General features: G+C 28.1%; 1 protein-coding gene across 2 annotated transcripts; it reads right to left on the minus strand.

Moving 5' to 3' along the window:
• Positions 1–6,444: 6,444 nt before the first annotated feature.
• LOC112683030 (bone morphogenetic protein receptor type-1B) lies at positions 6,445–27,208 on the minus strand. Of its 2 annotated transcripts, none has more exons than XM_025553873.1 (8): positions 26,757–27,208; positions 9,110–9,294; positions 8,635–8,976; positions 8,379–8,571; positions 8,012–8,309; positions 7,766–7,921; positions 7,508–7,679; positions 6,445–7,446 (listed from the first exon to the last, which is right to left on the minus strand). In XM_025553873.1, exons 1-8 carry the CDS (start codon positions 26,827–26,829, stop codon positions 7,306–7,308), a joined length of 1,560 nt encoding a protein of 519 aa, XP_025409658.1. In that variant the 5' UTR covers positions 26,830–27,208; the 3' UTR covers positions 6,445–7,305. The 2 variants fall into 2 exon arrangements, with proteins under 2 accessions (XP_025409658.1, XP_025409657.1); XM_025553872.1 differs by having other exon boundaries at positions 7,766–7,924; positions 26,757–27,207.
• Between the last annotated feature and the right edge of the window lie 259 nt (positions 27,209–27,467).

Consider the following 27,467-nt stretch of genomic DNA (forward strand, 5'->3'; position numbering starts at 1 on the left):
AACCTCAATTAATTTTAGAATTAAATAAAAGAAATTTAAATAGTGTAGGAACAGTTGCAGAACTTAAAAACAGATTAATAAAATGTTGAATCTTGCTTGAACGATTTCATAACACTAAATGAAAATTTTCAAAAATTAAATACAATGGATAGTAAAAAACCCTATTTTAAACCTAATATATTTTTTGGTTCTTTATCTGAGAGCATAGATGAATTTTTAAAAAAATATCAAAGAGCAGCTTCTATTAATGGTTGAACTAAACTAGAAAAATTACAATATATACCTATATATATAAAACCTGCGTTTTTCGAGGGCCCAGCACTAACTTTTTATGAAAAATCGAAAATCAAAATTTCAATAAATGGTTTAATTTAGAAAAACAACTTCGAAATGAATTCAAATCAATTGCTCGTAAAGATATACTTCGATTACTACTCGAGAAAAGAAAGCAATTAGATGATAACTACCTATGGCATATATTAATGAAATTGAATCACTTTGTAGGCGCATAGATTCTGAAATGGCCCAATAAGAAATAACTAGATATTTAATGAAAGGTCTTAAACCAAATATTATCAGATACATTGGGATATTAGATAATTCATCACTAAAGTTGTTAAAAGACAACATAAAGAAATATGAAATGGTAGAATTTATGGCAACTAGTGAAATAAATCAATCGCCTTCCGAAATAGAAAATGACAAAATCACTCATAAACTAAATCAAATTTCAATTGAATTCAATAAGAAAATTATAATAAATTTAAAAACGATATGAAAAACATCATAAAACCCCAGATTCAAAATAATCATCTTAATAAATCCTAATCATTTCAAAAAGAATTGTACATTTTGGCCAAACAACAATATAAATAAGAATAATATAAAAAAATGTGAAGTATGTCTTAATGATAATCATACCACGGAATTTTGCTATTTTAAAAACAAAAAAACACTTAAAATAAAAGTAATAAAGTGTAATGTACAATCTGTTTTAGAAATTCCTACCTGCTATGTACGGGCCGTAATCGGGATAGGTGAAAAGGTAAAAAGGTTTCTTTGGGCCGCAATCGGGCGACGCTCATTTATTCACGCTAAACTTAATGATATTGATGTACCAATAATTATTGATACACAGTGGCGTAGCCAAGGGGGGGGGGCTAAAGGGGCTATAACCCCCCCCCATGGGCCGTGTTTATATGTATAATGTATCTTGACTATTTAATAGAATCAATGGATGCTCGTTTTAATCAAAGGCTTATTGATGTTATGCCACTTGAAGGAATAATTCCGGCCAATTTAAATATTTATGACGATAAAAATATTATAAAAGCTGCTAAAATATATGTCCAAGATCTCCATGATGATACTTCATCTATAATCAGAGCTGACCTGTTCATATGGAGGCAACAATAGAGTCTAAATACTATTCCAAAACCGAATTCTGCTCTTGATTCACTCTCTCATCGCACCAATCTTTGACCTAACATTAAAATACTTTTACAATTATTCGCCACGTTACCAGTTACTTCTTTCACTCCGCAAAGAACGTTTTCAGCACTTAATCGCTTAAAAATTTTTTTAAGAAGCACCATGTCGGAAAACAGACTGAATGGGTTAGCTATGGCTTACATAAATAAAAAAAGAGCAATTCGATGAAAGTGAAATATTAACTGAAATTGCCAGAAATTCGCCTAAGAGGATGTAGCTGTCAGAGTGGAGCAAGGGACTGAACACTAAAACCAAAATTATTATTATTATTATAAATTATATATTAATAAATATTTTTAAAACTATACTAAAATGCTTGAATTAAGTTTAGAAACTTGGTGGTAGATGGTGGGGGGTTAAGGGTGAATTCTCATATCCTCTCTTACCTTACTTATCCAAAAAAGTGGTTAGCCCCCCCATTTAAAAATCCTGGCTACGCCACTGTTGATACAGAGTCCAATATTTGTTGTATTAGACAAACGTTTGTTCCTCCTGAAAATAAAATAATTAAAGAAAACCACTCTATCAGACCTAAACAATAATCCATTAACTGTCTATGGCTCTACAGTAATTAAACTGAATCGATTCTCATAATTTTGAAACATCAGTATTTATTGTCAAAAATTTAACATGTCATATATTAATAGAAAATAATTTTTTACAGAGCAATAAGAAGGATATTATAAATTTTCATAATAATACTTTATCTTTGAACGACTCAATCACAATACAAACTTATAACCATATAACCAATATATGTAATATAAATATTAATAATATTAAAAAGGAAATAGCTGACATATTTCTTGCAGACTCTGACTACTCGATTGCTCATTGTATATCTACAGATTTAAAAATGTCAAAAGGAATAGCCTCTCAAATAAAAATGATATTTGGAAACCCTACGCCTCAACTTAAAAAATTAAAACCACAAATTGGCGACGCAATTCCAATAAAAATAGGAAATAAAATAATTTATCACCTAATAACAAAACAAAAATATTTTCATAAACCTAAATATGATGACATAAAGCTTACTATTCAAAACTTAAAAAAATCAATGCGAAAATTACATGATTTCAAAATTGCTATCCCTACGATTGCCTCAGGCATAGACAAAAGTAATTGGACAATTATTAAACAACATATTTTTAAAGAATTTCTAAACACAAATATCAATCTTCTCATTTGCCACAAAGACAAAACACACATAACTAATAATTGGAAACCTTAAGAAAATCATAAAGTTATAAATCTAACACATGACTATTACCATTTTCATAAAATAATTAAAAATTTAAATAACGTTAACAACAATTTTAATGATAAAACAAAATCACCCATTTACAATCTCAAAAACGATAAAAGTAATAAAAACGATATGAGTAACACGAGTAAATTAAAAACAATTAATAACAATTATAATATGGACATTAACATAAAAGATAATAATAAAATAAAATCAATTTTTAAAAAAATTATAAACCCGGAGAATATGTAATAGGAGATTGAAATTGTGGCATTTACGCCGTATGTAATGCTCTTAATGATAACAAATTAAACAATACTTATATTGCCGATATCTTACAAATATTAAACATTACACAGCTGCCCAATTATTGGATGTCTGATGACGAATTAGCCGCAATTGCTGATTATCATAATCACAACACTAATAAAACAGCAATCATCTATCAAAAGAAAAATTATAATAATAGGCCCATAATCATTTTATATAATATTAATAAAAACCCGTAATGGATCCCCGGAACAAGAACAGATAAACCATCAAACAAAATACCGTCTAATTATATTATTATTAATAATTTACTGCGTTAAACCATACCACTCAACAGGGGCGCCATTTAGAGGGTAACAGGTTATACTTTGGCTCCCCTATTTATTTCTGTGTCTTATTGGCCTGGATTAAAATTTACAATGCGCCGACGGCGTACAGGCCTATGACCTTATGCGTAAACATTAAAATACATTGTAAAAATAAAATATAATATTATTATGCAGGTAAATACATAATATTTATTATTTTTAGTTTTTTATTAGATTATAGCTTGCATTATGCGTCTATGCATAATCATTGATCAAAGCTATTTCCAACTTTTCGGATTATGTTTTTATCGTTGTCCGTTGATACGTATAAATGCGGAATAATAATAATATATAGTATAAATATAGGTTTATATAAAAATATAATAGTTGTTGTTACAAACGGTTATACGTTTTAACAATAATAATATTATCTAACTACGTCTGTCAACCGATTACCAGAAAAAACATTCTTAAATAGCTCAAAAATGAAATGTAAGGTTATATTGATTCTAATAAATTGAAGTTTTCATAATATGTTTACGTAATTTACGTAAAGACGTTTAGTGTTGTAAATTTTCAAATTTCAATGCAAAAATATGTTTTTACTAGTAGTTACAAACTAATAACAATTATTAAGGCAAATAAATTATTAATGAATAATTTGAATTCATTAAAATATAACCTTTAAGAGTTAAACCCCATACAAGCGACTTACACACAAACGATATCTGTATTTACTATTTTTTTTTTTAAAGTGGCCTGACGAAAAAAATTGGCCTTCTTAAATTTTGGAATCCCTATTAAAAAATTTAAATGTCGCCACTGCCACTCAAGAGAAAATATTGACAAGTAACCAACATTAACACAAAATAATAATCATTAATAAATATATTGTATTAATTATATTATTATAATAAATCTATAATATATAAATTATAAGATAATAAATGGTATTAAAATAAATTAATAACCATTTACTCAAATTATTATAGTAAAAAAAATATATATATTACATAATGTAATAACATATATTTTCTATTATACACAATTCATACACTTTCTAATTCAAAACACTCTATTTTTAATATCACCTTAATTATGTTAATATTAAGTTCATAAATTACTCATACATAAAAAAAAGGATAAATAATTAAATTAAAAATTAAAAAAAAAAACCTACGATTTTATAAAATAACATAAAATATATTGGGATCTACTATGTATTATTATTAAAACTATTTATATTACCTATATAATATTATGTATATTTTGAGCAACCATTGTATCATACTTTATATATTTATAAGTTGTAAGACAAAAACATTGTATTCAACAATCAACAAAATCACAAAGATCTTCACTCTTCTACTCAACATGTTGCAACTATACATGACACATGGGTTTTTTTGCATATGACTGTAAAACCAAAAATTCAACAGCCTATATGTGAAACCGTGCGAACCACCATCAGAAATTAACAAACAACTAATTAAAAAAAAAAAAAAAATTCAACTCCTAGTTATAATAAAAAGATACATATCTAATTTATTATAAACCATGCTTAATAATAATAAACTATTTAATAAGTAGAAGTTCACTTTTAGAAGACGCTAAAATGATAGATAATAAGTTCTTCACAGAAATAATTGAATTAGGCAGTGCTTGGTGCTCTGAACTACACCAAAAACTAATATACCACCTACCAAACGCAACCAACCGGTTCAGCTTTAGAATTATCGAACCAATACGGTTTAGATATTTATTGAGAATAAGTAGTAGGGGGCGCAAGACAAGAACAAAAACAACAAAATCAACAACGATGGATTTTAAATCAAAGGCACAATTAAATGATATATAAATATCATTGTAATTTTTTTTCATTTTAATTTATGTTATTTCTTAAATATGTCTTCAAACTCAAAAACTTCACTTACATTATCAATATTATATATATCCAAATTTTTTTAAATTCTTATTGTATAATGTTTATATTTTATATTTTAGATTTATGTATTGTATTCACCTTTTGATACGAGGACACATCACAAAAATGCTAGGGTGGATGTAATGATATGCGCCTAAGCATTCATATATTTTTATAAAATTTAATGTATAATTAAATAATTATAATATTCGATAGCCATTAAATGTAATAATAAGTCATAAGTATTAAAGATAAGATATTACACACACACGTATACACATACACGCGCGCGAACACACACACACACACACACACACATCATATATAAGGAGTATAGTTTTTATAGTTACACCAGAAAGACGCATTCTTGTTGTCCTTTTGTATAGACGGTCAAAGGCGATTGTAAAAGACTAAGCAGAGAGACATAATTAGTTGTAAAAAGTTCTGTAAAAATTTAAAATACGTGTATTAATGTGTGTAAAAAGAAGTTTAAATAAAATTATTAAACGTGGGTAAAAAAAAATTATTAATATTTTAAAGTACGAATTGGTTACCTTATCTCGTTCCTCAAACATCAACTGCGGTTTTCAACAGGCAGGTCGGCACAATCACCGGCGAGGTAATATTAAATATTTATAATATAATAAGTAATAATTTAAAAAAACATATAAGTACTTCACACATAAATTAATATATAAAACTATAATTTATAGATCATTACATTTTAAATAAAACCCCTTTAATGTATAGAAGGTGATGGGCAAATAATAAAAACAAATGCTGTTAAACTGCTGAACAGCATTTACAGGTGGTGAGGTGTTGCCGAATTTTTATATATAAAAAAAAATAGATAAATATATTGAAAATGAGAAGTAATAGGAACAAGAAATAACTTGTAATAACTAATAATACTGAATTTAAGGGTTCAGGATATACATTCAAAATGTTTACTGTTGATATAGATATTATTGTATAAATTATCAGCCAAATCTAAGATCTGTATTTACAAATCATGTTGATTACCTCTTTTATATATAAGTAAAATCTTATTCGAGTACACTTTTATTTCTAAATAAAATTGAACAGAAAACTTTTATAGTTAACATGAAATTCCATTATCGATTCTTAATTATTAAATATGCCAAATTAGGATTACTTAAAGAACTTAACATAATATAAATTTATGATAGAAATACAAATGCTTAAGATATACACAGTTTATTTATACTTAAACAAAAATGTTAAACAAGTCTTTTATGAGCAACACAATGTGGTTGCAGTTTTAAATAATTAAAAATGTAGTCTCAAAAACACTAATGTTCTCAACAAAAATAAAACATATTATACATATTTATACATTTTACATAAACTTTGGGTGTTGACTTGTTATTTCCTAGTTACTAAGTATACATTTGAAAAAAAACATAATATAAACAAAATATTATAATGAAGTAAATAAAATAAATAACAAAGATTGTTTATTGTAAATGTTTTCCTAGTAAAAAATAATTTATAATGTGCCATTCAAAAATAACACCGCATTTAGAACATTAATAATTTAATTAAAAAAACAACATCAATGAAACTAACACTTCTTCCCATTTATGAATGAAAAACAATATCCGACAAATGAGCACCCCTATTGTGTCTGCATGCATGGACTTTACTGAAGGAGTACACACATGCAGACACAGTAGAGGTGTTCATTTGTCAGATATGGTTTTTTATTCTTAAATGGGAAAAAATACTGATTTTAGTATGAATTTTTTACTCAATTTATTGTTTTTTATTCAAGTTATTAACATTTTAAATCCTGCATTAATAATATTAATGGCACACATAAACTAAATATAAACTGAATAGAAACATCATTGTTCATTTGAAGTCAACAATAGCAATTTAGTAATATTAAATTAATTTTATTTACACAGTCTTGGGCAAAAATATAATAAATTTTATTAAGCAACATTAATAATGTTTAATATTTGACTAATTCAGCATTCCAGCAATGTTAAAGCTGAAAGGAAGAATGATATATAATATAACGCTGAATTTGTAAAATATTAAACATGATTAATGTTGCTTTCCAAAGTTTCACTATCTTCTAGTTTCCTCAGAGTCTTCATAACTCTCAATGCTGGCAATCTTACATTTGGATTTTGATGCCAACACTCTTGTATAAGTTCAGAAATCACTCTCAATCTCTGAAATACAAATATTTTAAATTAAACAAGGAAAAAAATAAACATTTTCTTTTATACTTACATTATCACATTTCCATCTCATAGGGATATCTGGTCTTGCTCTTTGTACCATCAATACTAAACGCATGTCTTCTACTGAAGGATCAGAACCAACCAGGTTAGCGTAAGGTAACATATATTCATCTGCTTGAAGCATAGGTGACCCACCAACTGGCCAACTTTGTCTGCTTCTCCTAAAAATTATAAATTGTTGCATTTTATTTATACGAACTAAATAAAATAATTTAAATTCAATATGCTAAAATTATAGAATACGTGCCTGCATAACTCCCAGAATACCAAACTTGTAGAATACATATCTGCAGCTTTAAAAGCACTAAATGAAGTTACATCAATTGTATCATTGACTACTTCAGGAGCCATATACCGTCTTGTACCAACTCTTGAGTTAGGAGCAATATCAATTTCATTTCTTCTACTGAAATTATATCAGTTAATTAATGATTATTAATAAAATAAATAAGTTACATAGTTTAAAATATATCATATATTTAAGACTTGTTACCTATCATATCGGACAGCTAAAGCAAAATCAGCAATACAACATTCTCCATCAGTCTTAACCAAAATGTTTCTTGATTTAATATCTCTGTGAGCAATACAAGGCTTGCCATGAGTACCATTGATTGGCTCATGTAAATGTGCTAAGCCACTAGCAATTGAACGTGCCATAATGACAAGCTGAGCGGTATCAATAGTGTTCTCTTTTAAAAAATCATGTAAAGAACCACGTTTATGATATTCTGTGATCAACATCATCTGAGCACCTCCAGCGCTTACTTTTAAATCAGCCGCAATGAAACCTAATTTTATTTTTACATAACATGATTAATCAAAACGTAAAATAAATTATAAACTGTTTTGATATTTACCTAAGATATTCTCATGTCTAAGCAAAACAGTTTGGTAGATTTCTGTTTCACGAAGCCAACTTTGATCATTAATGGTGGTAAAAATTTTTACAGCCACGTGTTCACCTCTCCAGTTAGCTAAACAAACTTTACCAAATCTTCCCTCTCCAATTTGACGTTCAATTCGTATTTGCTTAGCAATTGTTCTTTGAACCTAAATTATAATAAGAATTTAAATATTAAATAGTTTCAGTGTTATGGGTATTATCATTCTTACGAGTAGTGGTATCCCAGAACCAGAACCAGATGAATGACCAATTAACGTTTGCAGTAAGTTACTGTTGCCAGATATATAACTATCAGTAGACGGTAAAGCATGTAGGCGATTCTTTTCCCTTCTCCTGTACCTCAAATATACCCAGCACATGATAATGACAGATACTAGGAGACAAGTAATCATTGACAGCATAAATGCTATGTAAGGTACAGAGTTTATATGAACTTTAGGTGGTACAGTGGTTGTAGTATGGGGTATGTACATAGGTGTTATGTCTTTATTACACATATCTGTGCTGCAACATTGAATGCCTCGACCATACAAGGAGTTTCCGCCTTTGCACTATAACAATTTCAAAATTAAATTATTAAAATTATTCCAATCATAATAGTAAACAAAGCAAATCAAATTTATATAATAAAAGAAAAAATAGAGAAATAATCATTAATGTATAGTGATTTTTAAAATGATTTACTTGTAAGAAGCCTTGTTCACCAGCTGCAAGACATCCATAAGATACTATTCGATCATATTCACCAGTATCTTCATTTAATTCTTCTTGAACAGCACTAAAACATTGTGAATAGCGGGAAGTTGTACACGTTCCATTTGGTTGGCCATTTGGACACTGGTGTTCACAATAACACGTTAATCCATGGTCTGAAAATAAAATAATAGTAATTTTTTATTATTACAATGAAAATAAATAATAAGATTTTGAAATTTTTAGTTTTGCAAATATTTTTAAATAATATAATTATTATCATTACAAATTCATAATTCATTTATTGTCACATTTTTGTGATAGAAAAGGTTACAGGTGCAATTAACAATTCAAATAGTTATCAATAATTGTGTTAACAAATAAATATATTATGAGACGATCAAAAAACAGCCGATTTATGTTGTTATAGTGTCGACGTCAATAAATTCAAGACAAAGACTAATAAAAACCGGCAGCCTAGATATTTTCATTAAAATTCATCTGGATTCTCATTTTATATCGCAGTGGTTTCCTAACTTTTTTTTGCGCCGTGCCTTTTTTTGGACCAATTTAGCCACGGTGCTCTGCTATAAATAATGTGAAAGATAGAACAAAACAAAAATACTCACCGATAAACAATTTTATTACTATTATTAAAATTTAGCTAAATTATAAATTAATGGATTTTTTAAATTTAAAAAATAAACAAATAAAAATTAATGTTATTATGATCATAATTATTACATAAAAATATTATAATGTTAAAATGAGAATGTCCGAATATACGATAGAAAATATTACATTATTTGCAATAACATTTATACCAGAATAATAAGGAAAAAATATTCTATACATTTTAAACTATTTGTTATGATCCGTAGGCCACGGTGCACGGTTTAGGAACCGCTGCTATATCATATGTAAAATACATTTATTTTTTTTGTTTTCATTATCCTCACTAAAATTATTTTTAAAAAATTAAAAAAAACAATAATATACACAAAATTCGTTATAATAATTCAAATACATTAAAGTTGTTCATCATTAATTAAAAAATTACAAATTATTTTTGTAATTAAATAATTGAATTATTATGTAAATAACAGTGACACATAAGTGTACTAACAAAATGATAAGATTAAACTTAATCAGTTACTTATTTTAATTCGATTCTTTTATAGAATACGTAAAATAACAAATCTTGGAATTCATATTTAAAAATATCTGAAGACCATGACATAAAAATAATTTCTATTCAAATATCATATTTATTTATGAAACTAAAGATTATACGAACTAACGAACGATGAGAAATCATTTTTGGTATGGATTATAATATTCTATTCAAATCCATCCCCCCCTATAAAAATAATAATAAAAAAACACCTGTTGGTTAGCCTTATAAATATTAAACGCATCATAAAAGAAGGTACAAGGAGAGCTCAGGTAAAATCGGACACAAAGAGCAGTTGCCTAACGACGGCGAAGGTACTATATACAAAAATTCAAAATGGATACGTAGATTTTAAATATGTTTGGGTCAATCCAACTAACCCCTTTTACATAAAAACGTTGAACAATAATAAAAACCTGACCCGTCTACATACACAGACTGTAAGAGAAGCGATTTCAAATCTCACACCGCTATGCCACGAAATATTACAACAACAATTCAACTAAATCTGTCACACCTAAAAAAACCCATTTAAAAACTCATGTCAGAAAAATATGAATACGTGTTATTCAAATGAATATTTTATACGGTAATTTACATAATTTATGATTTATGTGCCAGTGGGCGGCATAATGGTGTTGCCAAGACATTTAATTATTAATCGGTTATAAATCGCGCAAAGGAGAAAGAGACTTGAATGCCCGCATTGTTACTCTTATAATTTACACGTGGGAGTCACTAGCCGAATGATGCGAGAGAGCAGGTAATTTTTTTCTTATACATCCGAAGACTAATTAAAACTGATGGATTTTTTGTTACCTGCCGTTTACGATTTTATTGCTTTAAGGGTTCCAGTAAAAAAATAATTTTGGGTGTGTCTACAAAACCCACTGGGTTTTGAAAGAAAATGATAGGCTGCAGGCTCGTATGATTTTTCCATTTTAATATATAGGACTAAATATACGGGTTTTAAATGTAATTTAAGTACATATCGCTTCCTCATAATAACGGGTACACGCATCATTCGTGATTATGAGCAAAAAAGTTTAACCTAATTATTATTTGCCGTGATTGACTCACTTTACGAAAATAAATATAATGCTAGTGTAATGATAATATTATAAATGGTACTATTAAGTTAAGTAACAACTATAACTGTTATCCGTCTTCAAGTGACACACACCATAGAAATACCTTTAATTATTTTCAATATAAATGTGTAACAAGAATAAAATATTGTGATTCTCAAAAAATAATTAAAAAAAAATACTATTTCCAAAATAATAATTACGTTCACAAAAAATACTCAGATGGGAAAAGTTTGCGGGTTCTTGCAGTGAAGAAGAAATCTATTGGGGTTTTCCATAATATTCACAGAATCATATAAGGATTTATTAACTACGGCGCCTCCTACGATTAAATATATATTAAAACAAAAATATTAAAACCTTTCAAATATATAAAAAAAAAAAAAAACACAATACTTGAATCTCTTTATCGATATCTTGGAATATACTGAATTACAATAATTAATAAGTAGATCTTTGCGGGACATCTGTGACTACTAACCTACGTATATTGTTACTATACACGCACAACACTATATTATGACGGCAACACGTTATTTTACACACACTTTTACATCATAGTAATATTATTATGTACAACATTGAATTGAGTCTCAAACTATTTTTAGTTTAAATTGTAGTAGTATTTTAGTATACATTTTTAATAGGTTTAAATTTAAGTACCTAACAATAACGTTTTTAAAAATTGCAACGTATACAACTATTTAAAGTACAAACAAAAAATAAGTAACTGTGTCAGAAAAAAATTAAAAAAAAAAAGCTGTAGAGAATATTTCCGCCTGGTTATCAAAGATTTTAAATTACGAATACAAAGAAAATGTCTGTCACGACTCACACTACAAGACACGTGAGTTTAATGTTTAATCAAATAAAATATTCACCATCCTCATTTATCAATCCATACAAAAATATCAAAAAGTGCATGTGAAACTTAAAATGTTTTAAAATCTAAGAATATTATATTAAATAATGACGAGCACTTTATTTTCTTAAATAATTTCTGATAACTCTACGTAAAGGCTTTCGACGACAAATTAAACTAGGTCCTATGAGTTATGTGTGATGTTCAAAAAACCTTCGATTCATGGCCAATATTCGTGAGACCTCGATTCAAACAACCCAAAACCATCAGTGGGATTAAATTAAAATGTTCTCAATATTGTGTAAAGGTACTGTTATTTACACACGAGTTAATGTGTGTGTACGCATATTATATTAGGCTGAACAGGTTGGACGCGTTACTTCGAGTGTGAACACCACACGGACGTTGGAGAGCACGCATCGAGAGAACCGACGAAAAAAAAAAAGAAGAAAAAAGGTGTCGGGTTTCTCTCTCGGCCGAGAGAAACACAATCGGTGTTCCCCGTACCACTTGGGAGCTGCAGCAACGCATTACGTTACGGTTTTCGGTCCCCTCTTCCTTCGGTCCCTCTATGTACACAACGACGAGCTCCGTGCGCACCACTCGACCGAACAAAAACGGTCGCCCATCACGTCCACCCGTACACTGCTGCCGCAGCACCGCGAGAGTTGTTGCGCAGAACCCTAAGTGCTTTTCAAATATATGAAATCTGAATTCTGGTAATTATGATTCATAGATAATAATCGTCATAATTTAAAGTTAAACCTATAGACCATAGTATTCGGTACCTACTGTACTACCTATACAATATTTACAAATTATTATTATTTTTTATATCTACAGATTATTTTAGGGTTTTTTTAGAGCGTATTAGCATCATATTTTAAGCTTTTAAGAACCTAAAAATCCACTCTTTAATTATAAACCATCGCGTAGAGATAAAAAACAGTATTTATCCCGTGGACATAACAAATTGCATAATTATGATATTGTAAATATACAATTACAAGTTTTATAAGTCATACAAACTACAGTATTTACAGTATACGTTCATTACCGTCGAGCGGAGGCAGTGCCAGCCCGATGATTTTCGGAGTTCGGTGCTGAACTTTGCGGGGCACCATACATATATTTATTAATTATTTATATAAATCTGTATTTATTTATTTTAATATATAACACCACCGTCTCGCACAGCACACAACACCGCGCGTCGTCAATGGGTGACAGCAGCGGCAGCTGCACCGACCGACACGACCGGTTTTCTTTCTTCGACACAACAATATTATATTTCTTACGCCGCGCGCACAATCTGTTTTCGTGCATCGAAATCACGTACGAGAAACAACGTGCACGCACACGGTGTGCATACAGATTTTTCTTCGGACGACCCTCTCTGTGGCAAACGACCGAGCAACCTCACACATGTGCACCACACCGGTACCCTTATTATTTATCCTTGGGCAGTAATAATATAATACTACTACGTGTAAGGTACCTGTTGTAGGAAACGTCATACGACACCCTTCGTCTTTGTTTTCATAAATGTCACATACCTACGTGTTTCTAAAAAGTCATACGATGCAAAACGGTTACACATTGCATATAAAAAAAAAAAAATACTTCAAAAGTACACACCATTTAAAAACGTAAATAAAGCGATTACGAATAAATATACGGAATATTTTAATTCAATAAAATGATTGAACTAACATGTGCTTATAAGGAAATACGAGAGAAAACCATAGTGCCTTTGTTTTTATTTTATTAAGTAAGTATAGGTAGCAGCCGCGTTAATATCAAAATGTGAATTAATTTAAATATTAAATTAAATATATATGTTAAATAGTATATAAATAAAGTTTAAAATTAAATTTTAGCTTTAGAAAATTTAGAATATCAGCCTATTAAAGTAGAAAGCTAAGAAACTTAAAGAATTTATAAAACATACATTTCATTCTATTTTCAAGGAATATGATTCAATTATAAATACATACAAATGATAAAAAAAATATCATTAAAAAACAGTGTTTATCGAACTTCAATAATAGAAATAATAACGACACGAACAAATAACAGAATATTAAAATAAAAATAAAAATATAATTTTTATATCAGTTAAATACCAATATTATTATTGGTTTTCATTTTTTAGAAATATTTTATTAAATATAAGCATAATAGAACCTACCAACTTATAAAAAATTTAATTAAGATACAAAACAAATACACAGTATGTTCGCAATGGAATTTCGTACAATATATTACATAATTTATAATTTTATTTATAATACTATACTACTATACTAACTAATAGTATTTAATAGTAAACATAATAATGTGGTATGCTAAACACTTACTGTATACACTTACAACTTACCAGTTAACAAAAGATATAAAAACTATAGAGATAAATAAATGGAGTAAAAAAAAAATATATATATTGGAAATTTAGTTAAATCTAATAATTTAATTGCAGAGAATTAATAATCAATATTTAATTGTAATCATAAATTACTACTAGGCAGCCTTTTTTTGGATTGAATACGTATTAAATTGAAGTATGTTAACAACATAATAATTAATATTTAAATTATTAAATTTTTAAAAAACTATATGCTCTATTTATCAAGACAAAAATTAGTAAGTATATATTTTATTAAACTCAAGTTCATAAATATAATTTTATAACTTTGATAAAAAATAAAACTATACGATAAATAATGCCAATAAAATATTTCTACAGTATAATATAATAAAGAATTTAAAATACAAATTGTATACGTATATTCACTTTTTATAATATTAGAAATGAATATATGTGCGCAAAAAAAATATATTATATTTTTAAATATTTTATAGGTATAAACAATTGCGTACCATTTGCATAATTACAACAATTTGAACGTTCACCTGAACAACAAATAAATACTAAAATACCTCCAATATACTTCTAAAAATCTTTAAAAATGCCGAAACGTGACATATTCAATATGGTGGTCAACAGAATCACATAGGTATGTAGTGGAATACGCAGTGTCAACGACACCTGTATATTATCAGACAATAGGATACTACACGACCAGGTGTGAGTACATTATCAAAAATACAATACCTACAGTCTTCTCCCGAGAAGCCATGGTCCATCAACATGTCTTGGTAATTCATTTTGATGTTTTTTTTTTTTCGATGGAAAAACGCTAGTTTACGGTCACGCTTTGTTCAACTTACTACCGAATACGTTCTCATCAATCAACGGTTCATTGTCATTGAAATAGTATTATGAAGGGTATTTTTTGAAAAAAGACATGAAATTAGTGTAGAAAATTGAAGAAAAATCCAATTACAATTTAAGGAGTATGTATTGTGTATTTGTGTTATATACATATAAGGTTCGGTTAATTTTCGCATCAAAATTTCAAAAGCAAAAAAGAATGCTGACGCTAAGTAAATTGTGTCAACAGTTTATTTACAGTTTACAACATAATATATAGCACAAACTAAAGAAGCGTCACATTTAATATGATATACATTAAAAATGTAATCATAATTTTACGGTCAAACTACACCAAATATATAAATTACAAAACATATTTGTTCACATTCAAAATTTTAGAATTATAACTGATATATTAAAAAAAATATTTCAAAAACAATTTAACTATATAGGTAATATTTAATTTTATAATAAGTAATAAAATAGAGTAATAAAAGTATAAGTAGAAGTAAGCTAAATAAAGTATATTTTTTATAAAATCAACAAATGGCAAGTATATATTATATTATAATAGTAAATAAAATTAAAAACTATGTTGAAAAAAATACGTTCAGACATTTAACAGGATTTTATAGTAAAAATAGAGATTCTAAAATTGAAAAATTTAGTTACGACAACCCGACAACCTTAGGATTACGATTCTGTTAGTTTTTTTTTTGAAAATGTTCCAAAATTATCTCAGATACATTGAAAAAGTCACGTATTTGGTTTACGATTACAAATAAACCGATTCTTTGTTAAAGAAAAAACCTTCAATATTGAGACTTATAAAATAATGTACAGGTTATTCTGTACGACGACCTTTATAATCCACTTTTTACTGAATACGAGGCTTACGATAACGAAAAAAAAAATCAAGTACATGATGCGTTGACACCTCATTTTCACGATAAACAACGGGTTTTTCTGGGTCAGCCACCAATTGTCAAAAACACGTTCGAATATGCGTGGTATCGCATATGTATACATCACACACGCACATATTATTATACAAACATATTATAAAATACATTTGTTTTTCTTTAAACGTGCAATTAAGATACGAAATCTTGTATAGGATAAGTTTTTTTTTGCTAGAGGCTGTGAATTGAAAAAAAAAAAAAGAGAGACGAATAAAATGTATGGTATAAACGTTTAGTTTTTATCAAATTCAATGCCCGGCAGCAGTTGACGCAAACGGTTAGTTGACCATAACGAGACAAACGTGTGGCCGACCGGTTTTCTCTATATATTTTTTCCCGGACCATCTGGCACCATTCGTCTTCTCTTTTCTTCTCCGCCATCATTATTCACCGGCGACCGGCCGGCCTAATCCCGCGTGATGTGCGTGCACACACGTACCGCGCGTGCGATCGTCAACGCACACCGAGTATATGTTGTGCGTGTGTGTCATTGCAGGCGTTTTCCCCCATTATCGGATACCATCTATCCCGCGCATATCACGTTCATACTGTATAATATATAAAAGATCCACAGCCGGAGAGACGGGAAAAAAAATACATATAATACAAACTGTATGAAATAATAATAATACTCGTTCAGCGAACAATTCTCACATTGTCACGCAACGACTTTGTATGCACAAAAAGATTTGTACGGCGTAGTGTTTTTTTTTTATATATAAATATTTTTTATGGCAAAACTGATTTGATCTGGTCTGTAAATCCGGATTTCTCAAGCAAAGCCGTCTCGGGAAAACTTAACAATATTACATACGAGTGTATAAAATACATAAATATTCACCGTCTCTGTCGATGAGAAAGCATCCTGTTCGGGAGGGGACACATGTGTCTCCTTGTATGTTTCTTACATTCAGTCACACGCTGCACAAATTCCGCATATGGAATTATTCACTAACAGCCTTACCTTAGTGTCGTTAACAAGGCATATAATAATTTTCGCTATCAAATGGTCGTCGAATTTTAAAAATGTGAAATATTTCAACAAGTGTGCACGACTATATTTGGAACTCACTACATAAACGTGTCCTCATATAGCGCCGTAAACATTAAAATCATTGCTTTATAGAGCATAGGTCCTAGTACGATGCTCGAACTTTTCATTTAAATATTTTTCATTCGCTTGTATTTCTAAACATCAATCAACTTAACATAGGCTGCCCAAACTCAGACCCGAGGGCCCCGAAGTGGCCCGTCAACACATTTTAATTTTTCCTCCCACATTCTATTGTATTTTTAAACATTTTCATATTATTTCTTAAAATGTTGTTGTGTATTATTTTTTTTTTTATATAGACGTGTGTACCTAGTTAGCATTAGGGCCATGCCACACTATGTTTTAATCGGAATCAAGCAGTACCGATAAAACGCTTCAGTGGGGCATTTATAATTAGAACAAATGGAATCAGGCTTAATCGGACATGTCAAAACGTATAGTGCGGCATGTATGCGTATATCTGTTGCGAACTTATCGGTATTATTCTCATGATTATATACTAACGTGACTGTGTGCCGACGTATATCGGCTCGGCAAAATTAGAGTAAATTTTTATTCAAAGTATTGTAAAAAATAAGCGATCACAGTCGGCCGCTCCTCATCCGCCTTTGGCTACGGTCTTAACAATACAAAATTAAATTATTGCTTTTATTCTGTGTTTTTATGTGTATATTTAAGCCGGTTAAAAAATTAAATAAATACTGTCTTAGAAATTAGTATCAAAGGAAGACTTTCCTACAACGTGTGATTTTGCCTTGCAGAATTCGAGCACATTTGGATCAACATATATTTGCAAAAAAGCTTTTTCTATTCTAACCTATGTTAAAATAAACATCGCAGTCGTCAATTGCGTTTCATATTTCAGATTTGATGTTATTATCATCATCACATTTATCACCGAATATTGAAAAATTATAAGCTAATAAGTCTCTTCATAGGTCTCAATGATGTTTTTTTTTTTTTTATTGAAACATGTGTAATTTAAAATGATTGATTTAAATACTTATATATTTATGTATAGAATATAGATGAATCATTAGTGTAAGCAAGTCTAGAGCTAAATTTAATTGAAATTATAGCCCGCTTCCAAAATAAATTGGACATCCATGAACTAAACCATTATTTTGTAAATTATATTTAATTAAAATATGATAATCATTAAATAGTTTGATATGCTTAAAATAAGTCCTAAAAGTATACTAAGTATACTAACAAGTATTGTTATAAAGAAAGTATCTGTCATGAGAAATAATGTTATATGGTTTAAGAAAATAATGAATTTTAGATTATTGAATCAACAAGCGAACAAGTTACTGCAATTCAATACTAAAATTGAGAAGTTCTTTAATACACACAAAATAATGCATTTATCAAGTATATATATACTTTCATATCAATAATTACTACACATGTTTGTCAAAACGATTGTCGATTATACCTTCATCGCCAATTGATTTATGAGTGTGATTTTATTATAAACACTAGCCTGTTATACTAGCTGACGTCGAGCTTGGTAATATATTATGAAGAGTCCAACGCCTTTATGTTCAGTGTGCCTCTAGATTTCATTATACAAATGTAAGTGAGCTTTTAATCCATATAACTCATATAACTTATTGAATATATTGTCGGTATTAATCGTATGGATGTCTTTAATACTCGAATCGAAATATATACGACGTTGACTTGTACAGCATTTAGAGACAACCTGAATGTATGGACTTCAAACTTGATTGATTTGTATATTATACACATACTAAACTCGTTGAATTAAATTCCAAATGTTTAATGATGGCTACATTCTGGCATCACCAACTTAAATATATAAAGTATTGTGAGTGTGTGATTGAACAATATATGATCACTAATTGTTATAATTACTAGTGCGGGAGTGCCAATAACATTAAGAGTAACCCAGAGAGTTTTAAATTATTATTAATCATTTTTTCTCCGTGCAATGATTATTATTCAAGTGCGTATGATAATAATGCGTGTATGTAATGGATGGGGGACACAATTTGTATTTTACACTGAAACGTAGTTTTTGCAATTGTAGAATCCACGCGTGGTAACATTTATTTTGAGATCAGCACGGACTTCACAGAGATTTTTCGCAGACAATATTGTAAGCGTGAACACGAAATCGATAATAATGTCGGCAGGTATGATAGGTGTGATGAGAGAATCATGTTCATCAAATGATTGCAGTCGTAGCTGTCAAACGTTCGTGCGTGGGCGGAAAGGAATCGGACTAGGTATGACTTTAAGTCACGGAACTTAGGACGCTTCTGATAAACATTCATACTGTCAGCGTGTGGCGGATGCAATCGCTGCTCGTAAATTCCTAGATTTGAATCTTTTTTTCTTTCGTATAACCTATTATTATTGTATATTCGCCCAGCGGAGTCGTGACGGACGAGCGCGCGCGCGCGAGCACACTTGGTAGGCGTGAACCGCCCAACACCTCGGCGAGATTTACGTATGCACGTCGTACAAGACAACAACACCACGACGAAAACGATGATTATCATTATTATACACAGCGACGGTGGTGGAGAAACTACGTCCGCGGCCGACCGCGTGTACGTTGCCCGAGGGGAGGGTCAAGGACACGATCGTCGTATAATCGACTGAGACTGATGCTTAGTGTTGTGTGCTACGTACTCGACACCACAGACTCGGCCGGCTCGTTAAAAAACAAAATAAAAAATAAAAATACAACGTCCGGCGCCACACGTTAAATCGTAAGACACGCGTGTATTAAAAAAAAAAATCCTTCGCACGCCGTTTCCCTCCGCCGCGTTTCAGTTAATCATCTCGGTGCGCAGACTGCCTAATGATAATGATAATAAAAATACGCGCGCGCGTCCGGTTGAATGAAAATTACGCTGTAAAGGGAAGCTACTACTACTGTATCTCTACTTAGACCTAACGTGTTCGGGGTACCTACGATAAATACAAATTATGATAAACTTATACCGTTCTGTTATTTTCTAACTCTTATTTTGAAATTATCTACGTGTCATCAATGGTTAAATATTGTATACTTACTTAAAAATTGTTAATTTAAAATCTATTACATTGTTTTTTACTATTTACCATATTTTAAATTATGTATACTTAAATACCTAATATCATTGAATACTATATTATGGCGATTATGAATGTATACAATTATATTTATATGTAAAATTATCATTTTTACTCGGTGGACAACAAACACGAATCGAAAACGGTCGATAAGAAATTAATTTAAAATCTATCATCTTTGTAGGTATAGATTTAGTTGATGCTTACCTGCCCCCTCCACTTAATCACTAAACTTGAGCCTATAGTGCTATCGAATATTGACGGCGACTCACAAGATCATATCGTTGTTTATATATATATCAATAAAAATGTAAGTATTCTGGTATTATGTTTCACGATTTCAGTGGGTTTTTAATCAACCCATAACAAAAATACTTAAGTCTCCATAATACCATACATTACAAGGTAGGTGTATTTAAGTTTATGGATGTATCTTATAATACCCTATCGTATTCCGTAGCACAAGAAATGTGTACCTACATATTTATCTGTACGCATTCAAACGGCTATATACATAAAAAGACTACATACTACGCGAGAATATTTATATGAAACAATAACACTGTTTTTTCTTTAAGGAGATAAGCGTATTATACATAAGCTTACCCTACCTAAAAAAAACTCCTTTATACAATGGTTACGGTAAATTATGCATTTACAAATAGTACACAACCAATCATACTAACTTTTTTTGATGTATATTTATAAATGTTAAAAGAATTAAATTAAAATAAATATGTTGATATCACTAAATAAAAAAAAAAAAAAAAAATAAAAAAAACTGCATAGTACCTGATAAATGAGAATATAGCATTACCATAAACATTGAAATTAATGGTGAATACTAAACAAAATTTAATATGTTAACGCATTTAGTAATCAGTAGAAAAAAAAATATTAATTTGACATAAATGTGCACAAGAAAAATATATATTTTTGAAATATTATTTAAGTTTACTAAAATGCACATTCAAATGTTTACTTCATTACGATTCTTGGATACTGATAATTAAATAAAAAAACATTATTTAAAATATATATACTTACTAACTTCAGAAAGTTACATTGAATTAAATTTATTTACAATATTTTAGTTTTGTTTTAATAAAAATAATATAAATAATTATAATTTATGAATATCAATACCTAATGGCTAATAATATAGAAAATTTTTATAATTGATATGTATTATTTATGATTTAATAATAGCAATTATAATTTCTTAAACTATAGTTTTATGGTTAAACATAAAAAAATACTTATATATATAAAATTTATGTTAAAATATATTAAATACATACTATTTTACAATTACAATTAATTAATTTTTGTTAAATTATTGATTTACAATTATTACTATAGATTGTAATATGTCTATTACTTAATATGAATATTTAAATATTATTCATGAAAAAATCCAAATAATTGTGTTATTTCATTAATAGTAATAACAATATATTTGTCGATGAAAATTAAAATGAGTACGTATTTTATCTATTTATATGAATATTCTTAAATCATAAATAGATAAAATAAAAATTAAGGATATTCATATTTTATTTGTTAAATAAATAGACGGAAGAGGTTAAAGAATTAATTAGTAAAATGTATCAATAAATAAAAATAAAATATTTAAATTGATCTGTTTATAAAAATATATATTTAAACCTAGGTAAGTAAATATAAATATTATTTAATTTCTTTACATAAGATTAAAATTTTCATCAGATAAAGAATAATAATTATTTATAGATATTAAGATATATTATAATAAAGAACATAGTACATGACATTATTTGTTATAAAATACAATACAAAAATGATAAGTGATATATTCATTCACAAAGGATTAGTCATTCTTAAGGGAAAAACTCTATTAAAGGGTCCCATTGATTCAAAGATTAACATATAGGGGAGGTAAATTTTATAGTTGGTGTACAGTCCACAACACATTGTGTGTTTCCTACTACCAAAGCTAAATGACATTTCTTGGAGGGTGAGATCTCAATAACTTCAAATAAAATATAATTTATGGCCTTTGGGACAGTTAAGCAAGTTTAGAAGGGTAAAAGTTTAATGGATAAAAATGTTTGGGGTGGTCTCTGTTTTCTTAACAACATTATCAACTTGGTAGAATTTTAGCCAGTTTGAAGTAGTAGAGTACCAAAAACACTAGAAAGTTATATAAATATAATTTTGAATAAAAAGAAATAAATAAATTCAAATCATTAACAATATTATATAATGCAGCAGTTCTAAATAAATTACTACGTAATATTATAAATGAATAATAATTATAATTAAATTAGTATAAGTAGATAGATTAAATAAATATCAACAAATTACTACTTCCATTAGCTATTTATTTCATCATTATATTTTAAATACATAAAAAAAAGTTAGATAAGATAAGACAATGGTGTAATTAATATTTGTCATGGGAGAAAGGTATAAATATGATAAATTATTTCATTGGACAAAAAAATACAAATTTTTAAATTATGTAATCAATGATCATTGAAATTATTTTATGATTTATAAAATAAATAATAAATTTTATGCCAGTGGCCTGAACAGGAATTTTCTTCGAGAAGGGAAAAGCTGATTCAATTTTTACACAGCGGTGGTTTACCTAGGTTTTTTCATAAGTGTAACATGTCGAAGTTTTATTTTAGATTCTGGTTCCCATAACCCTTATCATATATTTATTTAATAATTCACATATACTTGAAATACTTTGAATATTGCATTTTATAGCAATATAAAATTAATAATTTTACACCTATAACTTAAATTTTTTTTTTTAACTTGATGTTTTCTTTTCCAGGCCATTTTATCCGATTATTTTTGTAGAAAAATGAAAATCCTGTACAGTAATCAAGTTGCATCACCAAAATATTAAAATAGTAATACGTATTAATATACGTTCTGCATTCACTGCGACATTGCTGGTCCATATTTTTTCGTTGCCCGGTTGTGAATATTTATTTTTTATATAACTATTTACAAAATATCAGTGGGTCCCAAACTGTGAGGTATGCCTCCCCAGAGAGGCACAGGCACTTATTTGGGGAGGAGCAAGACAAATATTTATATTATATATTACAATATCATACATTTTTTTCTATCGACAGTAATTTGCTAAAATAAAAAATAATAAAGAAAAGAAAATAAAAAAAAAAATAAAAAATAATAAAGAAAATGTTGTTTTATTTATTCGTGGGAGGCATGATTAATTTTTTTTTTGTTTTGGGGATGCGTAAATTAAAAAAGTTTGGAAATCACTGCATTATAAGATTAGATGTAAGGATAAGAAGTCATTGGATGTCTCACTAATCACTTATAAATATTTATTTATAGATTTTAACTTGAAACTTATTATCGTGTTGACAATGAAAAAACCACAGAGAGCTAATATTTAGTACTATGGTGACCAATGTTATATGCATTAAATATTTACTAGTGGTACGGCTATAGATAGTTGTAAAGTATTAATACTAGAAAACTGTTGTCCATGATCAATAAATAAAAGCTAACAAAATAAAGATAACAATTTAAAATCAAAATATGTTTTACATTTTCTTAATATTTCAGTGAGAGGGAGGGGGCGCTGCAGTTCCTTAAATTTCTCCATGGCTACGCCACTGCCAATTGGATTTATACTATATAAATTATTGATATATTGTCAATAAATATAAATTAAATAATTTAATTATCAATGGTTATTAATGATATTAAATACTCAGTAAAAAAATCAAGCTAGAAATCCAAGATTGAAACTCTGTAAAGGGTTTACATTACAGCAGCAAAACTAACTGAAATTACAATTTTAAATAAATAAAAAATTCAAAACAATTTTTAATTACTTTATATGGTCCAAGGGAAAGAGGAAAGGTTGGGACATGGAGTCCCTACTTGGGTAGCTCCACTAAAATAAAATCTCGGATAAAATATAATCAAATTTAACCAGTTTCAAATACTTTAATAATATTATTTATCTTAAAAATTAATTAGTAGCTGCCTCCAAAAATTTAAAATTCTAAATTTTGTTAGTAATATACTCTAAAATAAACATTTAAGTAATTAATATATTAAATAGCCAAATAGGTATATTTAACTTTCAAATTAAGTTAAATAAAATATAATAATTTAAAAATAATAAAAATACCTTATTTATTTTTAAATATAAATAAGTATTGAAAAAAAAAAATATAGCTTATAAAATAAATTTATATTTAAATATAAATTATATTTTAAATTTAAAAATAGAAGTAGAAGTAAGATAGTATATATGTTATATATAATTTATGGAATTAGGTACACATTTTTAGAAACACTAATTTATGAATTTACTCATACACACAAATAGTTTATTCAAATATTTAATATATCTTATTATAAGGTATTTTTAAATGTCTACTTGTACTTACATTGGTTTCTTATAAATTATAAGTGAAATTATAAGATACATGGTGATTGTGGGCTAGCATCTGGAAAGTGTAGTCTAAACGCAGACCATTGCATATTTTTTCACTTTACATTTTTATACCTTCAATTAACCAATGTAAGACAATGTCAACTTATATGGATCAAATACTTCCATTTTTATAAATCACATTTTTCAGTATTTATGGACATGTTTTTATCACATAGTAATTATTATGTCATTTAATATTATGTTTTTAATATCTTATTTTATTAGTAGATATACATATATATATATATATATATATTTTTTTTTTGTATATCTTAAACATAAATTTAGTACACCTTATTGAGAATACATGAAGTTATTTTCTTCCTATATATAAATTTTTATAATGGAAAATATTTTCTTATTAAAATAATAACTATTGTTATTAAAAAAACTTAATAGAAGATATTAATCCTACATAGCATATAGTCTATTCAATTATATAATATATTAAAATGTAATTTTATAATAACTATAATAACTTTAACTTTAACAATTTATAATAACTTAATAATAACTAGATAGATAATATAATTTTAACCTATTTATGTAAAATTAGTACGTCAAATTGTCCATTTGAACATTTAAAAAAAAAAAAAAAACATTTGTGTACACCTAGATATACTCAAATATTCAAACTTTTTCAATTAAAACTCAGAAAAATTAACCATCATTCAATTTATTAGCAAAAATATTTTCTGAAATGTACCATTGTGTCATTAAAATATCATCATAAAATCATATGATAAATGTATTAATATTTACTAAACAAAACATTATCAATTAAATATACTTGTTTAGACGAATGATAAAAATAATTGTATAAGATACATTGATGTTGTCAAGAGGTTTTACTAGTTAGGAACAATGAGAGGTCAAATATAAAATTCAAATAATAGGAAACATGAATTAAGGTTGAAAGCATAACAGAATATTACAGTGTAATTGTACAATAGTATTAATATTATTCTTAAATATGAAATTTTGTTTCTACTGAGAACTATTACAATTTTTTTCTGCATATTAAAAACGACCATAGTATTATGTTTATGATCAGACCATTTTCGAGTAACAGATCTAGAAATTTTCAGGTAGGTCCATGGCTTTACCACTAATACTATATCTATCTTTCTAGAATAACTAATAATGTAATTAATACTTATCAAAAAAGACAATAATAATTTATCAATGTCATACTTGAAAATAATTTAATATATACGTACCATGTAAATATCACATATCAATGTAATCAAAACTAAAATATTTAAATAGCTTATTTCTTTATAAAATGTAATATATTAAACTTGATTACGCTTCAAAATAAATAACAATTGTTTATAAATGATATATATTCATTTTCAAGGGTTTGAAAGGTAATTAATTCTCATGTACCTTAACAGTAGTTATGGCATATTCTATATTGGTATCCAAATATATTGACTTTGTATCAAAATGTATTATGAATACAATCACAAAAAGACTTGATTCATATCAAAGAAACTAAAGTAATCATCAACTAAAAATACATTAGATACTAAAGATAGATGTCTTTAAGTATATTAATTACTTATCAGAAACACTTAGAAAGACATTTCGATGTCAAGAAAATCATTGTATACAATTCATGTTGGATAAAAATAAATTATCAAACGGTATAAGTCTTCGTTGTAAATAAGTTACTATTAAACAATAATAGTTGTAAAGCAAATTAGTTTACCTGATTTACTAGCGACGGCCGCTATTCCCAGTCCAATAGTTATCGTACCTCCCAAACCTCGTCTCCACAACATGTTTGTATGTCTAAGTCAACGGGATAGATGCAATTTGTTCTAAATTCGGGATCAACTTGTTCTTTCGTTATCAGGCGAACAACGTCTTCGACGAACACCACAACATTATAGTTTCGCGGCACTAGCACTGAAGACGTTAATTGGAATGAGATGGAACGAACAAATGGAATAAAACATTCAAACGGTTCATGAATGAATACAATGTAAGTTGGAGTGGATTCCAGTGAAATTGGCAATAATCGTGGAAAATAACAATGATTTCACACGAAGGAACACAAACTACAGACGTGAAAACCAGAATGAGACTGGCGGGGGCACGAACGAACTCTGGTAGCTACTGCAGTGCTGCAGCGGGTGCTGGAGAAATGGTATCGGTAATCGGTCTTATGTCGTAGGCAGTCGTCCGAAAAATGATAACAACCGAGGCTGACTAAATATGGCAGCGTTGGATTCGTTGCCAACCTACAATATTTTAGGATATCGAACAAAAATTATTTCATCTGATTAGCAGGCAGCATGATAATTTATATAAATCATAATAATTAATAATACAATTTCCATTTTAGATGGTAAATTACTTTTTGGGATCGTAGATCGGGAAGACGTCACGAAAATAATACGAATGGTCGGTGTTTTAC

This window comes from Sipha flava, unplaced genomic scaffold (genome assembly GCF_003268045.1).
Source record: "Sipha flava isolate LNK unplaced genomic scaffold, YSA_version1 217_pilon_pilon, whole genome shotgun sequence".
NCBI lineage: Eukaryota > Metazoa > Arthropoda > Insecta > Hemiptera > Aphididae > Sipha > Sipha flava.